Source organism: Oreochromis aureus, linkage group 22 (genome assembly GCF_013358895.1).
Source record: "Oreochromis aureus strain Israel breed Guangdong linkage group 22, ZZ_aureus, whole genome shotgun sequence".
Lineage (NCBI taxonomy): Eukaryota > Metazoa > Chordata > Actinopteri > Cichliformes > Cichlidae > Oreochromis > Oreochromis aureus.
Window position 1 is genome coordinate 23,063,065 of NC_052962.1, and position 16,289 is coordinate 23,079,353.

At 39.1% G+C, this 16,289-nt stretch overlaps 1 protein-coding gene across 1 annotated transcript; it reads left to right on the plus strand.

Moving 5' to 3' along the window:
* The first annotated feature begins 327 nt into the window (after positions 1-327).
* On the plus strand, positions 328-15,867 carry LOC116319998 (phosphatidylinositol 4-phosphate 5-kinase type-1 alpha-like). Its single transcript, XM_031739494.2, has 16 exons — positions 328-467; positions 839-992; positions 4,380-4,414; positions 4,639-4,722; positions 6,709-6,839; positions 6,969-7,086; positions 7,859-8,011; positions 8,872-9,171; positions 9,319-9,515; positions 9,606-9,689; positions 10,225-10,273; positions 10,359-10,443; positions 10,528-10,698; positions 10,862-11,048; positions 11,770-11,854; positions 11,951-15,867. The coding sequence occupies exons 2-16, from the start codon at positions 944-946 to the stop codon at positions 11,954-11,956; spliced, it is 1,734 nt and encodes a 577-aa protein (XP_031595354.1). The 5' UTR covers positions 328-467; positions 839-943; the 3' UTR covers positions 11,957-15,867.
* Positions 15,868-16,289: the final 422 nt, after the last annotated feature.

The window sequence follows — 16,289 nt, forward strand, 5'->3', positions numbered from 1 at the left end:
TATTCCTAATGTATAACATTTTGGACAAAACAATTTTACTACATGGTAATATTGCTACTTTACCTTTTTTAAATGCTGTTTAGCAGTACAAATAAGTTATTTCTGTCTTCTACGTTTTTAAAAATAGCTACTTTTACATTTCTTATTATTCCTACTACAAAGTTTCTTAAAAACTAATTCTTTAGATTAAGTTATTTTTCTTGTTTTCCCCCCTTTTTACATTAATTTTAGGAGGTTCCTAAATCATGGGGTGGTGTTATTTTATTTTGAAAGTGCGTATGTTATTCTGAAATATTCCCCCACCGGAAATGCTATTCTTGCCCAGACTAGCAGCCCAAACAAAACTGCCGCTTCCGCACTGCTTCCTTGTTTATTTGTTTTGAGGAAAACACCGCCTTTATAAAAGAATAAAAAGTATTTTTTTCATTTCATTAGAAGCTATCAGAACTTCTAAACAGGATTTTCTGGTAAGTTAAATGTTTTTGTGTGTATTTTCGAGACTTATCTGTGTGGTTAAAGTTAGAAAAGTTAAAGCAGCGGCAGCTAGCGTTGTCGCCTATGTTCAGTTGAATAGCGCTGCTCAGACGTTTCGGTATCTCCCACATTAACATGTCACAACACGCATTAGCCTCTCTGTGTTGTTGTGTGTGTGTTTTTTAAAAGTTACTTTACTTAATAGCCTACCCGGGGCTTAGTCGCTTTTGGACGAAGCTGCCGCCTGTTTATGTGCCCTTTGTCTCCATCAGCAGAGCTGTTCAACGTGGCTGTTGTTGGTATTTCTAGCATGAAATCATGTAGAGTGTTTACTGTTCTTGAGCTGGGCGATTTTTCCACACAGGTCCACGCCTTGCTGAACTGACGACACCGATACATTTGAAGCTAAGGGGTGAATAAAGACCTCAGTTTCCTCCAAAGCAAGTCCAGAGTGTAGTTTCTTGTCTGAATGGCCACAGCTGCAGAAGAGCCTCCAGGGCTACAGGGCCAGACTGGCAGTAAGTACTGTGTTGTAATACACCACCTTTCGTGCCAGTGCATACAATATATAGCCTGAAATAACTTTAAATGCGTCATACAGATTCACTTCTCAAGGTATGTCTCTGAAATAAGCGGCCTATGACCCACGGTTAGGTCTCACAGAGTAGTGTACTCAAGATAAAGAGGTGGGGGTCCATTCATATGGGACCACCTGGGGATAATAGAGGAGTAGCCAAAAATGCTTACCTGACATCACGCATGTAAACTATGCTTAATTATGTTGACTTATGCATGTTGTACACAGGCATATTTTAAATACTTCAGTCATTACAATCAATATAGATGTGTAATTGAAGCCATTTAACAGAGCCCTTAATAGGTTAAAAGACAACTTTTTCTTTGTCTTCAGTAAATTGTCTTCATCTTAAATAAAAGAAGAAGAAAGCAAATAAAAGTATTTCCCAGAATGTCTTAACTATTCCTTTAATGTGTACTAAAAATGAAAGAAAATGGAAAAAACCTGTTTATTTACCTCACATCACAGTAGAATGATGACACAAAGTTTTCATCAGAGCATCTGAGGTAAAAAAAAAAACAAAAACAAAAAAGAACAGAACTTTAATTGAGTACAAATGCCAGTTTTCTTGGCCTGAGTACATAATTACATCTTAAATCAGATGTTTCTGGCTGTTCTTGATTTGATCTTTAAAAAAAATGTGGTTTGCAAGACAAAGTAGATGGATCTCATGCTTCACAGAAAGTTTTCTTACTTACCTCAGTTTATTAAAGATTAAAACAAGCGCTTTTCCAGAAGTTTTGTGCCATTGTGTAAAATGTAAACATAGAAATATATAATCATTTTGAATTTGATGCCATCAACTCATTTGGGACAGGAGGATGTTTAACACTGACTGCTCTAGTTATGAAAACACATTGTTTTCCCTTTATTGCTTGACGCAGGAATTCAGCTGCACAACAGTTTCACACTATTTCTATCCCTCTGAACACTTTTATACACACCCTGTCACTGCTGTCACTACTCCAGAAAAATGTTTTTACTCAGCATCCGTTCTATGGAAATGTACAAGAACAGCATAGACTCTGAAGAAAGGAAACAAGTTGTTGACTGTAAGAAGAAAGGAGCAATGAGTAACCGGAACTGAAATTAGGGAAGTGTGAATAATAAAGTGTTGAAACAAGAGATTTTGGCCTCCTTTGACTAGTTTTACATTTTCTAATGTTGCCACATTTTTGTTAGTGGTTGTTGGAACTGCAGTAATAATAATAAGTCCTTACTGGATTAAACAAGGACCTCTTTCAAAACATGCTGTCTTTCTAGCTGCGTATGTAGCTCCAAAAATTGGTATATTACTGATGCTTTCACACATGTGTGAGTTAACCCTACCTTGTGAGCTAATGCCCTCCCGTACCAGCACAGATTTTTGGCTTTTTGAACTCATAGCAGTCTGAATGGTCATACCCTCCCTGAACTCAGAGGATGAGGCATTCATGCTATCCAAAAAGAATTTCACATTTTGATTTGTCAGACCACAGGCAGCAGCAGGCTCACAATGGGCTTTGGGGATGGGGCTATGAACCTAAACATAACCGGTCCATATATAGTGAAGGCAAAAAGTCTTTGTCAACAGAGGTCTGAGTATTTTCCTGTTGGTTTTGGCCATTTCACAACAAAGTTAGAGTAAATGAAATCTTATAAAAAGTACCCACAAACTTTGCCATTCGTACAAATTGTTTAACTGAAATCAAAAATAGATGTGTGCTATTAAAAAAAAAAAAAAAAGAAGAAGCTCAGATTAAACAAAATAGAAGTTGTTTATTATTGGTCAAATAAGGTGGATCCAAGCATCAGCTCTTTTCTTAGTACTTTATCCATTCATGTGAAATCGGTGGTCACAACCCTGAGTGTGTGCTTGATTCTAACCTCAGTTTTGAGAAGTGTCTCCCAGTGCTTCTACCATTTTTGGAATATCACAAGATCGATACTCAGTTTTAGTGGCACTACGACTATCATCCCTGCTTTTATTTCTTCTCATTTGGATTATTGTAATTATTTTAGCAGGTATCAATCACAAATCACTGTACAGTCTTCAGATTGTTCAAAATGCAGCAGCCGGACTTATAAACCCAAGCGAAGTTAGTGTATTTAAATGCGCTTTAATAACCAAGATCATGTGCGTTACATTTAAACATACTGCATCTGCTGTCCCTGTATAGAAGCCTGTTAACTGCCCCCACCTCATGCTTAAACATGAAAGGTGATCGAGTGTTTGCTGTTCGGGGTTCTTGATGGTGGAGTGACTTGCATGAGGAACTCCATTTGGTTTTGTTGGTGCTTAAGTCTCAAATCTTGTGTGTTTTATTATAGATTTCAAACCTTTGACATCATTATCATTATTATTATTATTTTTATTATTGGTTCTATTATCACAGTCCTCGCAAATTTCCTTTAACTGAAAGCCAAAAAGCTCCAAAATGTTTGACATGCTGGAGAAACCCTCAATAGTCAGTTTTGAGCTCAGGCCCAGAGAAAGCAAAAGTCTTTCTGGATTTTTAAAAAAATGTGTTTGTTGTCTTAGCTTTATTTGTGGATACAGCAGTTGTGTACACTGATAATGATTTTTATGAGGGATGTTCACAACAGGATTGTGCTTGCCTTTATTGCATTGCTGTCTGAGCATTGAAGATGACAGGCATTTAATATAGCTTCTTGTGTAGATGAGAAATATTGGCGAACCCCTCCCCAGCTTTAGTTCTGCAAATTAATGCCCGGTCATCTTCCTTATTACAGTTGTCTGGTGATGTTGTCTGAACCTTGTTGATATTTGCTGCGTTAATCAAATGCAGAATAAACATATTTGTTAAAAAAAAACATTTTTTTGTGTCAACACAGTCTCCCAGCTGTTTCGGAAATGGCGCTGTCATGTACATAATAAATGTTTAAAGGAAAGTGAATCACAGACATCATGATGTTGTGTCACTTTCACAAGTGTGTTTCCTTAAAGATGAAAGGAAGCTAAGTGTCATTAAGTTCAAACACCAGTAATATTACAGTCTAATACACATCAGGAAATTCACCAGCTTTGTATGACTTCACTTTAATAGCATCCTTATCTAATTCCTTCCATTGCACACAAAGACCTGCAGAGTCAGCTCTGGAGGAAACTGTCTTCTTTCAGAGGTAATGTTTGAGGTGTGTCTGCATGCTCAGCTGCACTCTGTATTTTCAGCGTTAGGGAATGGTAGAAGCTGTTTCCGTCTGTGTTGTTTGACATTACTGCATCCACTGTAATAACTGTTTGCCTTATCCGCTCATTTCCTGTCCTGTGCGTGTGTGTGTGTGTGTAATTTCCTGTGTAACATAATGTCTTTCTTTTTGATTCCAGACTTGAATGGGTCTCGAAAAAATGCTTCAGCTGAGGTGAGAAATGAGGGAATTTGTGGGGAAGAAACTGAAAATCTGTCTCGGTCAGTTAGGAAATGCACATTTCTTTCCCCATAAGCAGTTTGGGATTAGCCCGTATTCTGCTGACAGGTCATTTGTGCCTTCCTGTTTGAATCGTGAGAATATTACATGTTCCTGCAGACTTATAATGAGTTCTTTTCCTCTTGTAATTTTGTTTTGTGCCATGTTTATACTGACAGGGTCCAAGTGCTAGCACATCTCAGGCTTTGAAAAAAATCGGGCATCGTGGGATCGATCCAACTGGGGAGACGACGTACAAGAAGGTTGGGGATCAGCCATTGCAGACTTAAGCACATTTTTTCACTCTCTCTGTAGAGCTGCATCTTACAAAAGCTTTCATTATCTTTTCCTCTTCCAATTGTTCTCTTGATGAGTTAATGAATTATTTGGCTTGTAAAATAGTGATAGTAGTGTAATCTCAAAATTTATAAGTCTGTGCCTTGGTTTGTCTGCAGCTCACTATTCTGGCCTGTGAAATGCACAGCAGTCGCTTTTTATTGCCATTAGCTTAACCCTTCATAACCCTCACATATGATGTAATCTGTCCTGTCTTCTTGAATAAGTGCTTTCCGCTTACTGCTAGTGTTCATAATCTGGAAATCCTTATAATGCAAGTGCTCTGTGTCTTTTCCCTCTCTTCAAGCCTCATTGTGGGGCTTCTTTGTGATTATTCAGTTGAACTTGACACCCACAGGGTGTTTCTACAGGCTGTTGGGAGCTATAGTTACATTTCCTACAATTTGTGAACTCCACCAAAATAGTGTTCCATATTGTAAGATTACCCAATTTTATCCTATAATGGACCTTGGAACAGCCGTTTGTTCATTCACTGTTTGAAACACACTGTTTAAGGCCCCAGTCAGACAGGCCTAGACCAGGCTATTAGATCACTTGACCAGAGCCAAGAGATCTAATAGCCGAGGTAATGAAGTACTTGTTTGTGACTATTCCTCAACCAGTTTACTGGAGGCTGCTGGCAGCTGCTGGGAAGTTGGTGTGAAGGTGAAGTTTCCCAATTCGCATAGGCCAAGACACTGGTCAGTGACCCCTGGCAACTACCGGTCACAAGGAAAGTGTGTGTAATCTGTGGGCGGTTGCTGGAGTTTGCTTGCAGTCACTTTGGTTGCAAAAATTTATGCAGGGCTGCAACACAAGCATCTTTCAGATTGCTTTGGTAATTTTTGCATGGAAGGCACCATCTTGTGCGCAAACCCTCACAAACTGCTCGCTAAGTGTTAATGAAACTGCAAAATGGAAACGGAGACCATTCGTGACTTGCTTTGTTTGCACAGCTTTTACTTTGAAGACAAATGGTCTCTGTTTCCAGCTTGCGTTGCACCCTTTTCAACTAAATAGCGAGTATTTGAGGACAAGTTGGTGTCCTCTGTGCCAACTCCAGGTGAGCAAAGCAGTCACAAAGAGGTTTTTGGTGCAACACCTTGTTTGCAAGTGAGTTCACCACACGACATCCAGCAGCCGCTCTTCAACCTGTCGGGGTATACACAGTTTTCCAAGTGACCAGAGGTTGCCAGGTGGGTCATTAACCAGTCAAGGCCTGTGTCTAATGCCTAAACTTCCTTCTTTCTTCCTTTAGCCAACTCCCTTCTTATTGGCCTCCTCTCCTAAACAGCAAGCTTGAACGGCAGGTGGGTGGGCTACTGTGCTCACAGACAAGCTGTGATCTGACCATATTAGGGATGTCAGGTTAAAGGAAGCTAAAGCTTTGTACATGTTTAATAGAAGCAACAACCACTGTAACCATGCATATGAAAAAGCATAAATGGTGAACTTGAAAATGCAACCACTAACGGCCATGCGAACAAGCACTTATAAAATGTGCACTAGTGCTGGCACTTTTTGATGTGGTGGTACTTAACACTGTTTAGAGTACATTTTAACCAAACCGGAATATTTTCCTCCTTTTTAAGCCATTGTAGGCTTTACATTTATACCTGACCACATAGCAAGTGAAAATGAAAGCAAACTGAACATTGGTTCCAGTAGAGATTTGCCTCTTAGCTGAATGTTGAGTGTGTTTGTACCATCACCACCACCCCACCTAACAGTAAACATGGGCTCTGTTTGGTGAACCTTTTGAGTTAACCTATTCATGTTTAGTGAAATGTCTGAAATAAAAATTGTCTCCCGCCTGCCAAAGCTTGCAAGTCCCTATGCCACTTAATTTCTTGTAGTATTCACTTTGAACTGCATTTGTTGCATTTGATACATGTAAGTTTTCTTTCTTTCAGACAACGTCATCAGCTCTGAAAGGTGCTATCCAGTTAGGCATCACGCACACGATAGGCAGCTTAAGTCAAAAACCTGAAAGAGATGTGCTGCTGCAGGACTTTGAGGTGGTGGAGAGCATCTTCTTCCCCTGGTCAGTCTTTGTAACGATGAATCAGTTTGTAAAGGAAATGAAATGCAGGATCAGGATATTTTACTTCTGCAAGCCTACTTTGAAGCTGTGTGGAAAATAATCTTGTGCTCCTCTGTTTCCGATCTGCAGTGAGGGTAGTAACCTGACACCGGCACACCACTATGGAGACTTCAGGTTCAAAACATACGCCCCGATGGCCTTCCGCTACTTCAGAGAGATGTTTGGCATCCGGCCCGATGACTACATGGTATTCTTGTATAATCAGCAATTGTTGTCCTTAAAATACATTTTTAAAAAGTTTCTGAGGAAAGAGAGCAGTTAACCTTTGGGGAAAAAAGGAGTGTTTGAGTAACTGTGACTAGGGAAGTGTGAATAATGCAGTGTTGACACAGGAGAGGAGTGGAGATGGTTTTGCTGTTCTTATGGTTTTAAAGTAGGGGTGTCAAATATAAGGCTGGGGGCCAGAATTGGACTGGTGAAAATTCCAATTTGGCCCACCCGCTTTGAAAAAATGTGAAGGAGGTATAACTGTATATTTAGAAGGTTTACAGCTTTTCCTACTGATCCAGACCTCTCCCATCGTCATTCATACTACACCAAAGAAAATTCAGTTATAGATATCTGTAATTTTACACGTTTACTTCTTACAGTTTAAGCCTAAAGAATCATGCTGACAGATTTCTTTAATTTACTACAGCAGCATTTCATTATCATGTAGAAAAACGGAGACCTGCTGTTGAAATTGCACTTCTTTGGCCTCTATTAAGATATCACATTGATTAAATGTGTATTTAGACTTTTTTAGACTGACAGATATTAGAGATATTTGGATATTTCATGTTTTCTGCCTCCTACATGCTCCCTCCAAGTCCTGCCTCTCACCCAAACCAAACTCTGTATGTTTTGTAGTGTGAACACGGCTTCAGTCGGCATTCATGTGTAAAACGTAGCAATAAGACTGTGGGTTTTTTTGCTTTTAATCAAATGTGTAAAGACCGTTTTTTATGCTGTGTTTATAGTATTCTCTGTGCAACGAGTCGCCGATCGAGCTGTCCAACTCCGGGGCCAGTGGATCTTTGTTCTACGTCTCTAGAGATGATGAGTATATCATTAAGACGGTGCAGCACAAAGAGGCTGAATTTCTGCAGAAACTGCTACCCGGATACTTCATGGTAAGATGTGATGGTCACAAAATGTCCTAATCATCAGCCTATTATCACTATCAAATGCAAGGTCTTGGATATCAGTGGGGCTTTTACAGCGACACTGTGCTACCCTTAAAACTAATCTGCAGTTGTTTAGTTAGTCTGCAACTGCCATAGCTGTGGGCATTATGTTTTTATGTTGTCCTCATGTACTCCACCTATGATTATTATCAAGATATCCTTGGTACTTCTTCTGGGAATTTTATTCATTATCAACTTTAACTCAAGGAACTGATTAGAATTTAACGGCCAAAGATCAGCTGTGACCTCACGTGTGTTAATTGTCGCATTCTAGTAAAATTTCACAATAGGAGTGTCCTGAGAAATTTTGCAGATATGTTTCTTTGGATTGAAGGACGACATGATTAGATTTAGTACTGTGACTTCACAAAACATGTCAGATGACATGATAAAATCAGAAGCTGTCATTTTGTCTTGAGGCAAAATATCAAAGGTCACATCTGGATAGGCATGGACGTAAAATGCAGCCAAACGGGTTGGTGCAAGACGGGAACTATGAGGCCGTATTTACAGTTACTGAAGTAACACTCTGCGGTCAAATATCGTTCCTACATTGTTTTCTTGGGCTTCTAAAATGCTGTGTTTGTCTTTAAAGTCTATCCCAAGTAGTTAGTCTGGTTTTCATTTAAAGCACTCGACATGCTTGTTACTGACTGAGTTTACTTCTACTCTGGGATATCTGACTTCTTTTTTTTATCAGTTTACTTATGTCAACCATTGAGTTAACTTTTGGTGACGCCGATACTGATGTTTCTTTTCATTTTGTCTCTATTTCTTCCTTCCTACTCTTTTTCTTTCTGCCTTAGAACCTGAACCAGAACAAGCGGACTTTATTACCAAAGTTTTACGGGCTGTACTGCATCCAATCAGCTGGTAAAAACATCCGCATTGCTGTCATGAATAATCTGCTACCTAGTGCAGTACGAATGCACCTCAAGTATGATCTAAAGGGCTCTACCTACAAGCGACGAGCCTCGGCTAAAGAAAGAGAAAAGGCTGTACCCACATATAAGGACCTGGATTTCATCCAGGACATGCCTGAAGGGCTCTCGTTGGACGCTGATAAGTACAATGCTCTTTGCAAGACCCTCCAGAGAGACTGCTTGGTGAGAACTGTGAAAACATGAGGCTACCAGAATAATAACAGTGTTGGAATTGGTTTAGATAGAATCAGTAAATCAGGGTAAAAATGTCTCAGTTTCCCTCTTAATGTCCTGATCTTATAGTACTAATGTTCCTTAATTTCCATCCAGCTCCTGCAGAGTTTCAAGATTATGGACTACAGCCTTCTGGTGGGAATTCATAATGTAGATCTGGCCTGTCAGGAGCAGGCCAACGAGGAGGCGGGGGCTGGGGCAAAGGGTCAAGTTCAAAAGGCTCTGTACAGCACGGCTATAGAGGCCATTCAAGCAGAGGTGGGACACATGGGATCCATGGAAACCGAGGACAGGTGAGTGACAGAGTGTCTGTCGAGCAGGCTCGTCCCACCAGTTTCTGTCTGAGAAGAATTACAGAAGACTAAAGGTGTTTTTGTTTGCAGAACGGGAGGAATCCCAGCACGAAACTCTAAAGGCGAGAGGCTGCTGGTGTACATCGGTATTATTGACATTCTTCAGTCTTATAGGTAATAATTCACTTTATTGTCCTCATTGAGCTCGCATAACAAAAGAAGCACATGAACAGGAAAGCAGCAGCTTCCGTCTTTGTCTGCTCAGAATGCGTTCAGGGACCGTATCAAGTGTTAAACCCCAGTACACAGTCTCGTTAGCTAACCTGACGTTTTACACTAAAGGTCAGAGCGGACAGTAGGGAATGACTACAACTGGTCAGTGAGGCAATGAATCTTTGTTACTTTATTTAGAAACTGTGCAAATAAATGTTATCTATACCGGAAAATCTGCCAACATGTAACCATGACACCACCTGTGGTGACTAAAATATGATCTTATTTGTTCCACTGTGTACACGTGTGGCCAACATCCAAAATAGAGTTCACATGACATGAATAAACAGGGTTTCAGTATCCAGATAAAACTACAAGGGCACTTTCAAATGTTTCTACAGTGAGCGTGTGATAAGAAACTACTATATGAGAACCAGTCTAGTTACCATTTACCATCAAGTCAGAGTGTGTGTGTGTTGTTTTTTATTTTCTTCAGATTGGCAAAGAGGCTTGAACACTCCTGGAAGGCTCTGGTTCATGATGGGGTAAGGACCCTTACTAGTACTAGCTAGTTTGCTTGTAATGATTTAACAATACAGATTTTAACTTGTTGTATTTCTTTTTCTTCAGGACACTGTATCAGTGCACAGACCGGGTTTCTATGCAGAGCGATTTCAGAAGTTTATGTGCAACACAGTGTTTAGAAGGAATGCATGTAAGTTTGTTGTCTCCGTCTGAACATGACTCTGTGCAGTAACACTGGTATGACAGACTCAAAGTTTCTCTGTTTCGTATGTAGTGAAGACCTCCCCGTCTAAGAAGCGCCGTGCAGGAGCCGGTCCTGTGAAAAGAGCGGCTGGCTCTGGACCTTCTCTGATGACCCAAGCCAGCAGCAGCAGCACCGCCCAGAGTCCTTTGCTCCAACATCAAGCCAGTTCAGACACCAGAGAAGACACCGAAGCAGACAAAAGTGAGGATGAAAGAGCACAGAAGCTTTAACTTCTCTATGGGAAACTAATTATGTTTCATATTTTTCGTGACAGCTGCAAACATTTAGTCTTCTTACATGTACCACTATGGGAGATGCTTCTTTTTCAACACAACAATAAACCGTTTTTGCCCCCTCTCCCCAGTTATGCTAGCAGGTCGTCCTGACCTCCTCCCAGATACCATTCCTCAGCGCAACCCTGTTGCTAGCACTGTTGAAACTGCCATCTCCTCCTTGGGAAGCCCCAGATTTTTACCAGCAAGTCGTCTTCAGCCTAACACTCGGGGGGAATCTTCGAACAAGCAAAACGAGGAAGACAGCACCCCCAAGGGGTAAGAGGGGACATATAGTGTAATAGTTTGTATATTAGTGATCCACCTGTCACTTTTATGACAGCACACACAGACACACACATTTTCCTACAACGTGCCAGTGTTATCTGAATGCATTGATTAATGTTTAATTACACTAACTGAATATGGTAGTAGCAGAAGTAGCTTGTAATCATCTACTAAATGTTCTGCTTTGGATATAAAGTGCACACATTTATATATCCTTCTCCGAGGTAAGAAATCTTCTACTTCTCCCACTTAAAGTTATCCAAAAAACAGTGCTTCTTTCAGGCTGTATTAGACGCCTAAATTTTTAAACTGCTTTTTATATAGGTCAGCTTTAACATTATCTGTTCATCAGTATTTTGTTTTTGCGTGTATGGAAGTGTGTGTGTTGGAATGAACGTGTGATCCTAATGTGTGGCTTTTGTTCAAATTGTGAAACACTTTGAAAAGTGGAATGCAAATAAACTTAAGAATAAATGAATGACCCATTGATACACAGATTGGAATGAGGCCTTCTCAGAAGACAAAAATGTGCCTTACCCAGAACTTCAGGAAAGTCAGCATTTTCCCAAAGCAGCACAGCATTCTAGGCATGGAAACAAGCGTCGAATTAGCTCATAAAGCTTTCTGTAAAAAAATGCAGTGTATATTCTGTTAATATTTTCACATCCATAAAGGTTCAAATGCATCCTCATGACTCTCCTGTTGTTTTCAGGGCTCAGTCTGGGACTCTTGAAGAAAGTGGTGCTGAGGAAGCAATCTCACTCAGCGACATAGTCCCGAGTGCAAGCAACTGCTCAGTAAGTTGATTTCAAACCTCAGGTTCTGCTATTAAAAATATTTACTCGTATTTGAACTTTTTTTTTTAAACTAATACTCTTTCACTTGGTTTGCAGGTGTAGATGTGAGGAAAAAGAATGACTTGAAGGATGTTCTGAGCCTTCCTGAAATCTTATAACTCCCTTGGTATGATTTGAGGTACCAGAACTTAAAAAAAAAAAAAAATTACACAGTGCATCTCCAGGACCAAGAGGGATATGAAATGGTTTTTTTGTTTGTTGTCTTTGTTTTTTTTGCACAATATGATGATGTAACTGGGCGGTTGTGTCGCGACACTAGTAACTGCAGACACAGTAATGCTGCAGTTATTGAACACTATTATTAAACCCATAGGAGAAGTGCCTGTAGTCACAACCAATGATCATTTTTGGCTCAGTTAAGCATTTAGTGTGGAAATGTTGCCTTATTGAAGAAATGAGATACTTCATTCAGGCCTGGCTATATACGTCATTGTCCTTTTTGGGATTATTATTATTTTATTTTATTGTTATTGCTTCTCTCTTCTTCTTCTTCTTTTTTTTTTTCTTTTTTGACCAAACGGCTGTAGCACATCTCCATGCAGATTTTTCTGTGTCTGCCGCCCACCCAAAGGTCCAAGTCTAGAGTAGTGTTTGTGCTACCTGCTTTGACGCAAAGCCTTATGATGCGAATTGAGAACACAGTTTTAAATAAAAGTCTTAGTTTTTAAAGAAATTACTGTATTCATGCATTGTAAGCTTCTGATTTTTAAAAGCTTACTCTGAATGCAAATCATGCTGGACGAAAGACCTTCAGCTTGTGCTTTTTATTTACCCAAGTATTCCCGTGGACCTGGAGTGCTTTTAATGACTGTGAATCTTAAATATCACCTGTGATATTCAGGCCAGAAGGTTATTTTAAATGTTTTCTTTTTATACTTGTATTTACTCGTGGATTATAGACTGGCTTGTATTCAAATGAGACCGATACTGGTACTTGGTAGCAAAACTAATGAGTTAGTCAGCTTCGGTGTCCCGGACCAAACCTGCAAAGAGAAGCTTGTGTTATATGCAGTATGCAAGAAAAACAGAAATAGGAGAATCACACTAAACCTAACCACTTTAGGTAACCAAAGAGCATGTTGTGGCATTAGTACAAACTAGTACAATCACTTTGTTTTTGTAATAAGTTAGGACATTGAAATTAATATTGTACTAGTATGGTTGCAGTAAGTTTTTTTTTAAATATATATACATATATACTGCCAGCACAAATGAAAAATTACTGCATGTAATTTAGCTTGTTTTGTTTTTCTCCAGAATAATAGACTCCTATTTTTCTATTTTCTTTTTTCATTTTTTTTTCAACACTGTGGTTTACGCCTAGCTGAAGCTAATGTGGCCTTTAACTGTCCTGCAGTAAGTCTGACCTTTCCAATTTAGATTATAATAGTAGCTCTCAATATAGTTCAACTTTTGTGAAAATCCTGTGTTAAGAGAGGTGTGTGTTTAACTTTGTGATATGTTTGGAGGGCGTTTGTGCTGCTTCACAGGACACAGTGCACACCAGCACAGTGTGCACTGTTGGTATGGTGCTGTTGCGATTTTGTGACAAGAACAGCATCACTGACCAGCATAACACCTGAAACAAGCCCTCACTGTCATGGAGTTGCGGAGCTGCAGCAGTTTACGAGTTGCTGATGTGCATCGTGTGCAAAGAAAGCATCTACTTTAGAAATTCAGACATAACTGTCGCCTGTACTTTGTGTGGGATTTTTGTGTTTGTTTTTAACTGATTGTGTTAGTTTTTAAGTGATTTTATTTTTCACATCTAAAAGCACAGAAAACTTTTCTAAATGAACGTTTCTAAATGTGTGGTGGACTAGTTGGACCTACTTAAGTGTTATTGTTTGTTTTCGGTCTTCGTGGCCACAGAAAACAAGGGCAGGATGTGCAAAAAAAAGAAAGTGAGTAATATAGAGTTGGTAGGAGTTTTTGCTGCTGAATATCTGAACTATAATCATTGGTGGTACTGCATTTTCTTTTCCACTATTTACATTTATTTGCTGCCAGAAGCAAACTAAATAAAACTGCAACCACATATGACGGCTTCTATATACTTTCTGATTTATGATGTGCTGTCTTTGGTTATTTTATCATTATGCATTCCTGTCCATTCGCTTTTTATGCATTCAGCATTTCCTAATTGCTACTAATATTTTTTGTCTATATTTATTACAATCTTAATATAACTTGTTGGTGCAATTTCCCACAGGCATTACCATTTCCCTCGATCTCTTATTAAATTCTGATGTTGATCTGTTGATGTTGCATGTCTTATGATTGTAAACCTCAGCAGGGCCTGTAAATCCAGGGTTAACAGAGCCGGTGGTGTTGATTTTGTTAGATAAAGTTAAGAGTAGTGAGACTGAAAACTGAGGGGTACCTATTATGGTTTAACTGCTATTTTTCCATTAGTTAAATGGTGATAGCTGCCTGATGTGTAAAGGTGGACATAAACGCTTGCCTACCTTTTCATGAACTACAGTGGAGATAAAGATACACGCCTCTGTTAAAATGCCAGGTTTTGCTGATGTTAACGTAAAATTATACCAAGATATTTGCAGTTTTTTTTCCACCTTTAATGCGATCTATAACCTGTACAGTGGAACTAAAACTTATAGTTTGTTGGAGCATACAGAAGTCTTTTAGGGGGGTACGTCTCAACTTTCTTCTTTGCAAAAAGCACTCCAAATCTAACAGGCTGTGAGGGTGTCTCCTCTGCACAGCCCCCTTCAGGTCAACCTGTAGAAAAATGCTGAAAAATTTTCTAAGTGAGAAAAGGCTTCTGTTTTACCACCCTACCACATAGCCCAGATACATGAAGACTACTTGCCAGATGACCACATTTCTTCTTGTCTTTTCATAAATTTTAGAGGGATGTCCAGTCTTTGCAGTCCCACTACCAAATTTTCTCCACGTGTTCATGACTGTCTTCACTGTGTTTCGTGGTGTATTTAATGCCCTCTCCTGACTGATACCTTTCAGTAATGTGATTCATTTGACGATAATGGCTATTACTTTAAGATGCAGCTATGTAAATATCAGGAACGTCTCACTAGAACATCTGAATTATATGTGGTTTTGATCAAAAGACGGCAGATGTGTGCAGACTACTTCTTAACATAAATTTGATTGCAGTTATCCGAGGTTGTCAACACTTATGCAGTGAGATTGTTTTAAGTTTTCAGTTTATGTTTTAGTTAAACTGTGTAGTTTTGGCTCGCACTGAAGATGGAAAAACAATCAAATTTTTATTTATTTATTTATTTATTTTCATATATCACAAAAACCTGGCATATTAACGGGGATGTGTAGACTTTATATTTACTGTAAAACACAAAACAAAATGTTTTTACTCTCATGTACAATGTCTTAACTTGGCGTTATGTTTGGCTCATGTTAAATTGCAAATACTTCCTAAGTATTTGATGTCTGAAAATGCTGAGATGTATATAAGGATATAAGAAAACTGTAACTTAAGGGATGCTTTTTTTTGTTTTTTTGTTTACACCTAAGTTTATTTGCATTCCACTTTTCACCGAAAAAACTGTGCAATAATTTAAACCAGTTGACAATTTTCCCACCAGGAGGAATTGTATAAAGGTAAAACGCATTTGTAGATTATTTAATTCACTTGACTGTTAAACCAAACTCTGAGGTGATGCTCTGTCCTGACAATAAAAGTCTTTTAACGGTTCCAAACAGATGCACACGTAGCCCTATTTATTGCAGCGTTATATAATGTATGTATTACTCTGGTCTCTCTAATGTTTATTTGTAATTGTGGTGGATTGAAAATTGCTTGCTCCAGCATGGCAAACCTGAATCGAACACATGAAACTGTTAAAGATTTTTTTTTAAAGCCTCCTACTGTAACTGTTTTAAATCATCCTGTATTTTTTCCTACTCTGAAGTGTTTATAATAAACGTGGATTTATCTGCTGTGGTGGCCAGTTGGGAAATAATTTTATTCATTCAGATTATTAAACATGACTGTGAATGAGAGGGACGCTGGTGTAACAGTGAAGGTAGATGAGTCAGTGCACAAGAGAGATGAAGAGAGTGCAGGCAGGGTGGAGTTGGTAAAACTGAGTATAAAGGCTGATTTGTGAAAGAAGGATAGCAGCAAGAAGGAACGTGAAGGTTTGCAAGATGGTACTGGGACCTGCTACGATTTGGAGATGCTGGCAAAGATGGAGCTGAAACTAGAGCTGACATATCTAAAGATGTTAAAATTTTCATTAGCAGTGACCAGAAGGGACAAGATTAAAAATGAATACATAAGCGGGACAGATGGGATTGATCGATTTGGAGACAAGGTTAGAGAGGCAAAGCTGTGATATGTCGGATATGTGTAGAGGAGGGACAGCGGATA